At 41.0% G+C, this 13277-nt stretch overlaps 1 protein-coding gene across 1 annotated transcript in view; it reads right to left on the bottom strand.

The window, feature by feature from the left end:
• st18 (ST18 C2H2C-type zinc finger transcription factor) overlaps positions 1-13277 on the bottom strand; it is a gene marked incomplete at both ends in the record, with an annotated part of 55583 nt that overhangs the window by 31100 nt on the left and 11206 nt on the right. The window contains one exon of the mRNA XM_080546539.1: positions 734-852. Within this exon, the coding sequence (XP_080402665.1) occupies positions 734-852 (119 nt within the window). The remainder of the gene's footprint in view (positions 1-733; positions 853-13277) is intronic.

Genomic DNA, 13277 nt, shown 5'->3' with positions numbered 1-13277 from the left:
CTACATTCAGTCTTGACCCCAAAATAATTCTGCTATATTATTAAGAGGGTGTAATATAATATGTAACATATATGCCATTTAATAGAATAATAGAATATATATTCCGTTTAGAGTAGCTGGCACTTTATCCAAAGTGAATTACGATGCAGTGAGTGCATACATGTTTCAGTATACTTATGGTCCAACCTAAATGTTGTCAGCACCATGCTCTACCAACTGAGACACAGAGGAACACCCTCATATGGCTGCTGAATGTTGCCATGGGGTTCTCAAAGCTGTCTCAGAATCCAAAACCACTGGGTTATCTAAAAAGAAACATGAGAACTTTCAGTCTGTAGTGTTGTGTAGTAGTAGTGTAGTGTAGTGTATGACCTACTTTGTTTAGTCACTTCTGTGGCATAACAAAAAGAAGATTCAGCAATGCAATCAAATGAAATATACCAAATCTGTATCACATCCCTGCATATGGTTTGTAAAACAATATCTCAGTCAGTGATTTCTCTGAGTTAAAATGGTGCTGCTCAACGTGATGCTTATCTGAAACACTCTAGCCACCACTGCCATCGGCCTTTATGCAAGACCCTGTCTGTCCATGGGTAAACTGAACAGGTCAAATAACATCATGTTTATACATGTTTAACAATAGTATGACCTTATTGTGGAGGGTATCTATACTATTCTGTATGCTCTGACTTTATCTTACCTAAACCCAGCACTAAGAATACAACATTACCTTAGTTTGTAGTTTTCTTGGCGATATATATGACGCGCTGCAAGTTCCACGCAGTCCACCTTGGTCGATGTGTGCACAACTCTTGACCTGTTTCAGGATGTGAGTGTGAAATTCATTCTCTGTAATAAAAAAACAACACAAACTCATCTTAATACACAGTAAATGCATTCTTAGCAACATCATGTCAAGCGGCAATGTCATGTCTTACAACTATGATCACCGGCATCAATGTTGCTATCTAATGGTGTTAGACGTTGCGGCATTATGAATCAATAATTATTGGATTTCAGCAGGCCTCTCTGGCATAGGTTTGGGTCATTAGAGACATGGGGCCCCATTTTGTCAAAGCAGTCGTAAGAAGTGAGCAAAGTTGCCAAAAATAACCGTAATATTTCGAATAGACGGGATAAGATCTGATCCAATGGGAGTTTGGAAAGCTGCAGAGTATGCTCTTGTGACTGTATCGCGTGCGATACATTTCCATGCTGTTTCTTTCGACTCTGGTTGAATAATGACTGTTTTCTCCAAAACATTGCTTAAGGTACAAGGTACATAAGTATTCATGAGTATTTCTTGCACAGTTCCCCCCCGGGTGTGTAAATGCAGTCAGAGATAGTAGGGAGGAACAGGATAATACCTCACATGGCGTAAGGAACAAGATGCAAATTGATTGCTTGACAGAGATCAAATTGCTTGGCTCTAATTAATACAAAACATCCAAGGGGGAAAACAAGGAGGAACACAATGAGTACATTAAGCCTCTTCACTTCACAGATCTTATTACGGAATTATTTATTTCTGTTAGCTTTGAGAAAAAAAAAAAAAACGTCTTCTTAATTATAGCACTCCGAGCACCCCCACCCCCACGAAAACAAAAGGGTGGACTCAACATCATTAGCATAAACATAAAAAAAAGACTCACTAGTATTCAAGCCGGTTTGTCATCTGCTGAATCATATCTATGCCCCCCCCCCCCGCCCCTCCCGCTCAACCAAACCCAACTTCCCACCCCCCAACACAAATAGCAGATCTCTGAGGACTGTTAGCAGCGTGTATGGGGCAGATTTCTCAGGGGAGGACTAGGAGAGAGAGAGGCGGCCTGATGCTCTGTGTTCCTTCTCTCTCTATGTGATTCTCTATGTGTTATTCTGGCTGCTTTCTGTCGTTGGGCCCAGCCCGTTCCCCTAGCCCCATCTGCTACCGTTCCCACACCACAGAGGGGAGGATGGGCTGTGACTGGGGGAGAAGGGCTTCCCAGTCCAACCAGTCATGAATAACCATCGCCTCGCGCCGGTTTGTAGAGGGGCGGAATTGGAAGGAGAATAAACGTTTGGAGAGGTTACTTTGGATGGAACCGTGGTTTTATTCTGCTCTTAGACAATGGGTGGTGGAAATTAAAATCACCTATGAATGCAATCAAGCCTAACGTTTCTATGAATGCAATCAAGCCTAACGTTTCTATGAATGCAATCAAGCCTAACGTTTCGGTCCTAAGACTACTGTTCACAGCCCTACATACTACAACAAGTAGGGCGATTGAAATGATAGAGATGTTTGAGACATTGGAATTGAAGTCCAGAGTAAGTCAAGAGACGTTAATGATGTTTTGCATACAGTTTATATTGAAGCTAAAGTACCACTAAACGTATAAACTGAATGGAACAGATGAAATGTGATATAATAGATCCCGGACGTCAAAAAGTAACAGTTAAAATGTGCACATTTACCTTGCATGAAAAAAAAAACAGAACATGAATACCTTACAGCTACTGTAGCCTACTTATGATTGACATCGTTTCCTAATTAATTTATGATGTCACTTACTCAGTACAGTACAGCATGTATATAAGTAGGCTACTTCCATCAGTACAAGTGGGACTATTACTATCCTTACAAGGCCTGACGGCTACTGCACTACCATAGCAGAGATATTCATGAGAATAATAATCATCATTGACCTTGAGTCATTGAAATATCCCCTTGTTCCCAGCTTATCTATGCTCTTGGGATACTCACATGTAATTAACACAGACACTATTGTGCTGAAGTAAAACTCAGTGGTACTAGTGATACTTCATCTAAAATAAACAATAAGACTCTCCTGTTGCCTGAGTAAGATTTGGAGGACTACGAAATTAATTACATTGTTTACATTTTTCTTTAGATAGGGCCGAGGCAAAGATGATAGAGGCAAAATGAGATTACACCAAATAAGATTTCAAAATGTCAGCCCTGCACACTCACCCAACCAACTGTTATGATTAGATTACTCTTTTAACATAATTACTGTCTAAAGCTGTGTGTGGGGAAACAATGCATACATAAAGAACGGGGGCTGTATCTGAGCAGATACCCATCCTTCCTCCCTGTCCCTGAGCCCTTTATTCCTCCTAACCTTTCCTCAGCAGTATCATTTTGAATTATGGGGATGGGTGGGTGCTCTGTGCAAGGTCACTGTCTGTTCCGTACCCCCCCCCCCCCTCCCCCATGTTTTTGTTTCCTTTTCCAGAGGCAGACTGAGCAAAGGGTTAAAAACTGGAATGGATTTAATTATGGAATGAATGGAATTATAATGCGCCTGCAGCAAGTTTTCCTCCTTATTTATTAAAGCAGCTGATGGCCCAGGTTTGATGAGCCACTTCTGCCATAATTGAGTCATCACACAAAGAGGGTTCCTCGCATTCAGAGTGGTTTTATCAGCAGCAAACAGACCTGATTACTGGCAATTACACTCTGATCTAGGGGAAGGAGAAAAAAAGGGTAAATGTGCGGGGTAACTTCTGTGTTTATAGTTTACCCCGGGAATAATTTCCACATTAATTTTACATGCTAAGTGTTTTCTGTTTCTGCATAATAAAGAGCAAACGGCAAAAGATAGCACGATTTACTTTCATATTTCCTTGTAATGAATGTCTGAGTGAACGGCAAACCGATCCTAATTGTACATGTAACATATAGTAACATATAGGCGCTTGGGTTTTGTTAACATCCACTGTGCTGAGAATCAGCAATATGGAAAGTGTTGAAAACAAAAAGAAAGGTGGGCTTGATGATGTGGCCGCTGGTGCAGTGGTAGAACCTGCTCTGTGTGCCAGACTGAAATGATCCAGATTGAAATGCTATATGAGGCTAAAGAACACAGGACCGCTTTCACCACCTTCCATTGAGATGCAAATGGCTCATGGTGAGTAAATCAAAACCTGCTCCGAGACTATTTTGATAAACAAGTTTTTCAATAAAAGGATTTTCTATTTGCGGTGCGACCAGGCAGCCATCAGATGCCCTCTGCCTAAAAAGCTAGCAGCTGGACATTAGAATAATAGCTAAGAGACGTTTCAGCAGGGGGGAGGGGAAAGGGGGGGGGAGGGGGTCTCTGATTTCCTATTCATATCAAAAGCTGGCCCTAAAATGTTGGAGAAATTCTATTCTGTTTTAGATTCCACCCAGATCATTTCAATAGGCTGACATATTTCTGAAAAAAGAAAGGAATGGGTTGTGAGATTTCTATTCTTGCATTGGTGGACCATGGATGTGTTATTATGCAGAAGTGATGCAATATCAATAGAGACAAGATTAAGATGAAAACAGTTTGACCATGTTGGCAAGATCAACATGTGGTCCAACTGAACTGAAAATATTTTTTTGAGGGTCCACAAGTTCAAGGGATCATATGAAGTACAGCTGTCTTTGTGGAACATTTCACTCATCCCATGAAAAATCTACAAACCAAGTACACTCCTCCAAAAAACGATAAAAGATTGGATAATAAAAAGGTGATGATGGCATTTGTAAATAGTATAAGAAATTGTGGCAACCAAGCTATATAAGCTCAACCGTACATACCGTATTCTATTGTAACTTGTCCAACTCCCCACTATTTCAATGCTTATAATGTAAAACAATACATGTTTGGAGGGAGATGAAATTCAACAACAATCACCAAAGTGCAGATCAACAATTCACTCATATAAATAAGATAAAATTAGAAATAAGTAAATAAGTACCACTCTGTGGAACCGGCTTTTTTCCCCCCCTTTTTTTTTTGCACTTTTTCTTTTTAAGAGGTTGCTGGATCCAAACTACACTGAGACGAAATTGTGAGTCCAACTGTGATTTCTGGTGCCAGATGAGTACTTTTATAGAAGGGCCACCGGCTTCTTATCACTGTCCCCAAGACTGAGGGGCTTCAATAAAGAGCAAGGCTCACAGAATTCTTAACAGACAATTAGGAGCCTGGCTAGCCACTGTCGCTTCAATGATTTGTTATGATGGCATAACTACAGGGGAAACTTGTTATTGGACCCAGTTAGCAAGGCGCCTATAAAAGAGTCAGATGGTGACACCTTCGCTGAGGTGATTTATGGATCTTGTAATCGCTTTCCAAAGTCAACCCCAAGCCTTCCCTCGAAATTGAGTTCATCTGGAGCGGGACCACACATTGGTGCAAAGATTGTTTCGTCTGCCATCAGAGCCAATTTTTATTTATTTTTTTACTACATTTGGGGACACTTTTGGTTCCCTTGTCCTACAAAATACTTTTTAGATAATTTCCTCTTGATTGTCAAATATTGAAAGTGCAAGTTAGACCCGTATTACAAAGTAAAAAATGTCTTAGTTTTTTGGAATAGTAGCTCCAACTATCTATTACAGAACATGGCTACTCGTTAAGGCCCTTGCACACCAACGCGTTTTTTACGCGCGTTTTTTACGTCCGTTAAAAAAAATAATTAGAACTCATGTTGTGTCAACCACGCTTGCACACCAATCCGTAATATTTCGTCCGTCAAAAAAAAAAAACGCAACAGGTTCGATTTTCTGCGTTTTTCGCGTCCGTCAAAAGCCTTTTGAGAGTAGTTTTTGACCACTCCGCCATGGTATAGACTGGGACACATCGTCAAATTACAACTGCAGGACAGTTGGATTAATGTTTACGGAAGTACATGTCTCAAGTATTATCTCGGCGGTTAGTCGAGTGAAAGAAAACAACATACAGATGATAATTCACACAATATAATACCACGAAAGCGTACGGCACTAAACAATAACATTCATTTGGGCAGCATCCTACTCAAACTCAGGCAGAAGGGCAGGGTCCGGCCAGGTGCACACGGTCACAGACTGCCAGTGCATCATACATCATTCAGCTGGTTATAGCGGTTTCTTTTTCTATTCTATTCTACTTCTGCTGTCTGCGTCTCCCTGGGTATTCCTAGACCAGATGGCAAACAGTAAAGAAATGCCACAATATTACAACATGTAGAGTGCATATTGCGAAAGTTCGCAACGTAAAAAAACGCAACGGACCGGTGTGCAAGGTCTCTGTGCGTAACGTTTTTTTTCGGATGACGGATTAAAAATACGCAGGCGTAAACGCACGCATTGGTGTGCAAAGGCCTTAAACGTGACACGGTCTAGCGTTTTGGTTCGCATGTCGGCATCCGATTTAATGTTCGGGCATTTCCTTCGGAAAAAGTGAATACAGTCCCGCGTTGTTGAAAATCAATGACACAACGCTAGTCAACTAACACGGCTTGTTTTGTGAGTCTGCTAACAATGTAAAGTAGTGTTCTAGTTCACTAGGTAGCAGTGGAAGATTACTCACCCAATCCATTGCGTTGTAGCATTTTGGCTTGACTAGCGACTGTGTGTTGTGATTTTCAACAACGTTGAAATGTATTCCCGTGATTCGAAATACAAGTCCAAATCATTTTGATTTGGCTGCCGACATGTGGGCCAAAACACTAAACCGTGTCACATATATGCTCTTGATAATGATTCACTGATTCCACTTCTGTCTCACAGACACAATCCGTCAATACCTCAGTGCTCTGTTACAGTGGTTTGCATCTTGAAGATAATCAGTGAACATGGTTTTGGAAAACCCGACTAATTCAGGGACAGGTGTTTGGGGGGGAGAAGTTCCAGCCCCAGTGTCTGTCCTCACTACAGAGTAATCCAAGCCATTGTTCATGCCCAAGGAGGCCCTTTCAATAGAGGAGGGTGCATGAATGCTACCAGGTGGTCGGTAATTTGGAGAAACGTAGTAACCGTTCGAGCTAATCCCCCCCCCCCCCCCCCCCCCCCCGCCACAAAAGCCAGGTCTCCTGTGCTCTGGGGCCCTTCAGGGCGAAGGCAAAAGTTTACCTCGTACAGAGTGTCTGAAAGCAGCCAGCGACTCTACCGCTGATTCCTAATCAGATTGCGCTGAAGTGAACAGCTCGCATGGCAGCTGTAGTTTTCCCAGGGTTAATTACCTTTCACTGCTCTCTCTAAATGAGTCAGCTGTTCCTGTCATTAAACAACTCCACTCTATCTCTGCTCCTCTGTCCTCCACACACACACACACACACACACACACACACACACACACACACACACACGCACGCACACACACTGAAAACACACACACACACACACACACACGTACACTGAAAACACACACACACACACACACTCACACTCACACACACACAGATGCACACATGCACACATGCATATAGGCACATGTGCACACACACGCACACACACACACACACATACACACACACACACACACACATTTTGTGCACTTCATACAGAGTCCAAAAGGTGCAAAAAGGTAACACATGAAAGGATTCAGCTAGCCACCTCAGTTGGTTAATGAAGAGACAGAGTCTACGGCTGTTGAAATAGAGGTCACTATCCTTTACTTCCAGCTACAAACATTTATTTATGCTTATACAGATGGGAGGCTGAATTCCCAATACTATTCTCTCGCCCTGTCAAAAGGGGGATAATACCAATCTGTCAAGGTCTCATGTTAGCTGGCTCCCACTCTTTCTAATGGAGTATATAAAGGAAGTCAATTATCCAAATAAACACACACACACGGACAGAGAGAGAGAGTCCAACAGACAGGCAGACACACACACACACACACAAACAGACACAGACGCGCACATGCATATGGACACGCACGCGCGCACACTCACGCACGCACACGCACACAGACACAGACACACACACACACACACACACACACACACACACACACACACACACACACACACAAACACAACAGAGCTGATATAGCTGTGCTGTCATCAATTCAGAGAAATCTCCCAGCTCACGGAGCCCCATGGCTCAGGATGTTAGGGGAGTTTTAAGTGATTTTTGCCACTGTGTGGCAACATCCCCTGGCCACCTGGATTACAAACTCTAGTCCTTTAAGTCATGCCAGTAGAAATGCCTGTTAACTGGGATTTACCCCTGGCATATGAATGCTCAGTCGGCGTAAGCTTGGTTTGGAATGAGTTGTACATAAGTATTGCATGCATTACAGAGAGGCCTAATGGTGAAGTCTTATTTCGCCGAAAAAATATAAAATATGCACAAAAGATTGTTTACGACATTGTTGTTATGTACTGTAGATATATATGCAAAATACAATACTTTGGGGAACGGTCACCTTCTATAGTGGAATAAGGCCCGTTTACCTTCTATAGTGAAATAAGGCCCGTTTCCAATAGTATTCTGAACCGAGAGGACGTGAAATGCAGTCGTGTGGTGAAATGCCCGTAACCATGGCGATGTGTATACATTCAGAACTGAATGTTGTCATCAGAACGTGTAATCAAACGGCTCAGTTTGCTCAGCGCATGCCTTATTGTCTAATACTGTACTTGTACTTATCAAAGCAATCACAGCCTAGATGATCTAAATTCATTATTAATTCATTATCCAACACTCGTACAATCTCCTCACACACATGCACGCGCGTGCGCACACACACACACACACACACACACACACACACACTCACACACATACACACACACACACACACACACACACACTTCTGGAATAGCAGAGTTAAGCCCTTATTTTGTACTTATAACTGTACTAAGGTTAGTACAGCTGTGTTGTGAGTTGGAACCTAGTTTGCCAGGTCAGCAGATGGTCCATGATTATGATTATATGCATCAATAAAATGAATAATCTTTAACAAAATGTACATTTTAACTCTAGGATTCAATTTTTAAAATATGGACTTTACCCCACTTTCCAGTCTGAGAGTGTGATAATTTAATGTAATAATTTTAATTTAATTTAATGAAATGGTATAGAATGCATTCTGCCACAACGTACATTAGCCTGCTACTGTTACCAATTGCAAAAATAAAATGATCTAGATATTGAATTAATTCCAGCCAATCAAGTCATTGGTAACCTTGAGACCTAACTGAGAAGAGCGGTCTGAATGCATTACTGTCCTCTGTTATTACCTTCCTCTAAGACAACGGTCAGAGTGTGTACCAGAGTGTGTACTTCAGCACCTGGACAGCGCCTGGACAGGATTCAACAAGATCCGTTTGACAAGAAGAGCCACAGCACTGCGTCTCAATAGGAGAACAATTATCTAGGAATCGTTGTTTTAATCTTGTAAAAACAACAACAGCAACAACACAAATATGATGTGACTTTAATAACCTAACTTTATTATGCGTCTCAGAATGAAGGGCTGAGGAGGTAAACACGACCAAGAAGAAGAAGCCAGTCAAACAGAAGTTCAAGAAAAGTCCAATCCCCCCCCCCCCCCTCAAATAACACCCGCCCAACCCGGATTGGTCGCCAGTAAAGTTACTGAATGTGAGTAAGGAGCAAAGGAAGCCCAGTTTGTACTACATGTGGTGCCCCTCTCCTCCGTCACGTTCTGTGACATCTCTGGAGGTGACAGTTTCCTGAGGCGCTACAGTAACCTTTCATGAATCTACTTATCTGTCGAGAGCCTATTTACCCTGAGACTAAAAAGCACTGCGTTCACTAAACAGGCACAGATCCGCTCGCTCGTACATCTACACACACACACACACACACACACACACACACACACACTGACACACACACACACACACACACTGACACACACACTCACATTAACATTTCCGACAGGGTGGAATTGTTAGGCTGACTTACCATGCCCCTTTTACCCTTTGTTTTGCCTTTCATAGTAACATCAAGGAGGTGATGGTGGAGAAGGAAGTCGAGGTGGGGGAGAGTAGTCCAGTGTGTCGCTGCCGCGTAGTGTGTGTGCGTGTGTGTGTGTGTGCGTGTGTGTGTGTGTGTGTGTGTGTGTGTGTGTGTGTGTGCGTGTGTGTGTGTGTGTGTGTGTATGTGTGCATGTGTGTGTGTGTGTGTGCAGGGACACTGATATTCAACGGAGCCGCTAAGCTTTTTTTGTAGCCTTTGTGTCATTCACTTAACGACCAATCTCATTAGCTGCCGGGCTACAATGGGCTGAATTATTTTCTGTGTAAATACACCACATGGTGACCCTCAAGGTAAGACCTCTGAAGGTCTTTTTAATCACATAAAAGATGGATTCCCCCAAAAAATCAATGACCAAAAGAATGAACAGATTGGCCCTAAAAAAAGGTTGAATAAAACATTGCCTTTGAGATATTCAATGTTGGGTATGAGGATGATATTCTCTTGTATGAATATGATAAGGTTATATGTATTTAGACACATATTTTACGTATTATGTGTATCATAATAATGTCAAAGCCATGTATGTATGTATGTACGTATGTATTTATTTATTTATGTATTTATGTACATATGCACATATTATGTATGAAAGTATGTATATATGTATGTATGTATGTATGTATGTATACTGTATATGTGTGTGTGTGTATATATATATATATATATATATATATATGTGTGTATATATATATATATATATATATATATATACTGTGCACTCCCTAGTATGTAACTACAGTATATGTACTTATGTACAGTATATATGTATGTATGGATATTTTATACATATGCATATATGTACACAACCTATGTACCGACAGGCATTTGTGTATGTAAGTATGTACTGTGCAGTATCTAGGATATTGTGTTCTGTCTTTAGTTTGTTCAACATTTTGTAAGCTTTTTCGAATGACTAAAAACCACTCCAATTTTCCATTATTTTCCAAATTCGCTTCACTCCAAAACTTTCCACACTCAGTAAGCCTACAAAATACTGGAAGAAATTGACAAGAAACCAAGGAGTGGAACCATGGGACAATAAATGTCAAACCAAACATAAAGGCTAGACATTTCATGATAATGTTTGACACATTTTACTTTATTTCTGCTATTTCCCTGATGCTGTGTTTCTGGTTGCAGAACTATAATTCTGTGCAAAATGAATTATTGTAAGTACTTGCAGTCATGACAGCTGTCCATAAGCATCAGGGACATGTCTATCGGCCAACTTGACCCTTGTTAGAAAACAAAACACAACACAAAAAGAGAATAGTGCAGCCTGGGACTGCCGAGCAGGGTCACTGGAGATGTTCCAGACAAACACAGCACAGGGGGAGGGGGAGGGGGGGGGGGGGGGGGAGGAAGAATAAAAAGGACAGGCTCAGAATCTCATTTTAACAGACCGCACACAATCTGGGCTCCCACAGAACTATCTCTGCCTGACCGCTTTCTATTTATCCCTTATCAGTGTTTACCAACCGCTAGTTTTCTTTCATTCACACTGTGAGGCAGTTCTCTTACTATCAGTCAACAGCTGACACCGTGGAACGGCCTCAAAGGCAAGAGGAAGGGATCAAAACTAAACCAAAGCTGTTTAAACAATACAACAGAGAAAATAAATTCATAAATCCTAATTCTTCCCAACCCACAAGGGTACAAGCAGATCCTTTATAGTTAGGCCAACAAACCCAGCCGCAGCCAATGAGGTAACATTACAATCAAGGTAAAATGGTGAAATTTTTATTTTGGGGGGAAAAGAGCGGAGAAAAAAATCCCATGTCATTTTAATTAGGAACATCGCTTATAGCCCTACCATGTTAGGCATATACAACTATTTACTAAAATGTCGATATTTCTCATATACTCTTGTTTAAAATAAAAAATCGATCTGAATTTAGATCAAGCTATCGCAAATATCAAGGATAGGTTAAAAACACGTTTATAATTTAGAAGCATTTTAATATTTCATGTTAATCATCAAATACCTCACTTCTATACATCACAAAATGAAATGGCAGAATGACATCCAGGATTCTATAGTATATCCTACACAGACCTACAAGAGCATGTGATATACAGTATATAACCTTTAGTACACTGACCTTCTGAGGATTAATGCTTTATCATTATTCAGAATCCATTTCATACACTTTACCAATTGTGGGTTTCAAATTAATCTGATATGTTTGATGGAAAAATATTGGTTACTAATATAAACCAGTCCTTTTATGTCTCATCTGTGAAACCATACACATGTAGAACTCTAAGATACCTAAGTATTTTGGATATCCTGGATTGTGTAGAAAATAGTTGGGAAAAATATTTGTTGGCAATTGATAGCAATTAGGCCCAAAACAAAGCCATGCTACAGCAGAAAGGTTTATTTAGCATTGTTATAACACATGCATATTGCTGTTGTGTATTTAGGATTTCAATTCATTTCCAATCATACACAAACAGCACTGTTTTTCTGGAATACTGTTCAAAAGTTAAGTAATTAATTACATTTATCCGTTCACCAGCTGCTCAACAGCAGATGGAACATTTCTGAAACCTTGCTGAATTAAATCCACATAATTCATTTTCCTGGATTAACTAAGTGAAGTTTGAGTGGGGGAAAAAACAGGTAACACAATGCCTGTTGGATTGACACTGAATACACTGAACATTTTTCAGCAATTATTCGCTAAAACTCTATGCTACTTGCCGTATTTCACAACTGAATACTTTAACCTCCAAAATATTTTGGACCACCTCTTAATTCGGAAAATCCAAAACTAAAATCTTCCCTAAAACCTGAATCGCTTCATAGTTCTAATCTATGTTGTTAGGTACACAAAAACATTTGTGGACTGCAAATTGCAAAGCTATCCTGTCACATGAGGGGTACTTAATATCACTTATAATAATCAACTTATTATCATCATACAATTAGATTGAGTAATAATGAGATACTCCCAATTAGAACTCCACATAGATGAGTGCTCTCACTCTCCTTCAGCACAACACAAGCTTTACTAGGTACCTTGGACAGTTCCTGTCTCCATGATGAGGAGCAGGGCAGAGAGGGGTAGATGACCCTGTTGTGTAGCAACTGAACCAGCATCAGTCTACCTGGAGCAGAAAGGGGCTGATGCATCAGTCTACCTGGAGCAGAAAGGGGCTGATGCATCAGTCTACCTGGAGCAGAAAGGGGCTGATGCATCAGTCTACCTGGAGCAGAAAGGGGCTGATGCATCAGTCTACCTGGAGCAGAAAGGGGCTGATGCATCAGTCTACCTGGAGCAGAAAGGGGCTGATGCATCAGTCTACCTGGAGCAGAAAGGGGCTGATGTCAAAGTGGCTAGAGGTGTAATTCTGTCTGTTTACTTACAGTAACACTAATGTAACATCAGTCTTTCAACTCTGTAGAATTACAAGAAACGCATCAAAGGAAAGACCAGTCACAGCTTCAGACTGTTGCTTTTGTAACGATGACAGACACGTCTCCAATTCTTTGTATTTGAACTTTGAA

The sequence above is a fragment of the Nansenia antarctica genome (genome assembly GCF_963989245.1).
Source record: "Nansenia antarctica genome assembly, chromosome: 16".
NCBI lineage: Eukaryota > Metazoa > Chordata > Actinopteri > Argentiniformes > Microstomatidae > Nansenia > Nansenia antarctica.
The sequence above is the reverse complement of the archived record's forward strand: the minus strand, read 5'-3'. Positions and strand labels throughout refer to the sequence as shown.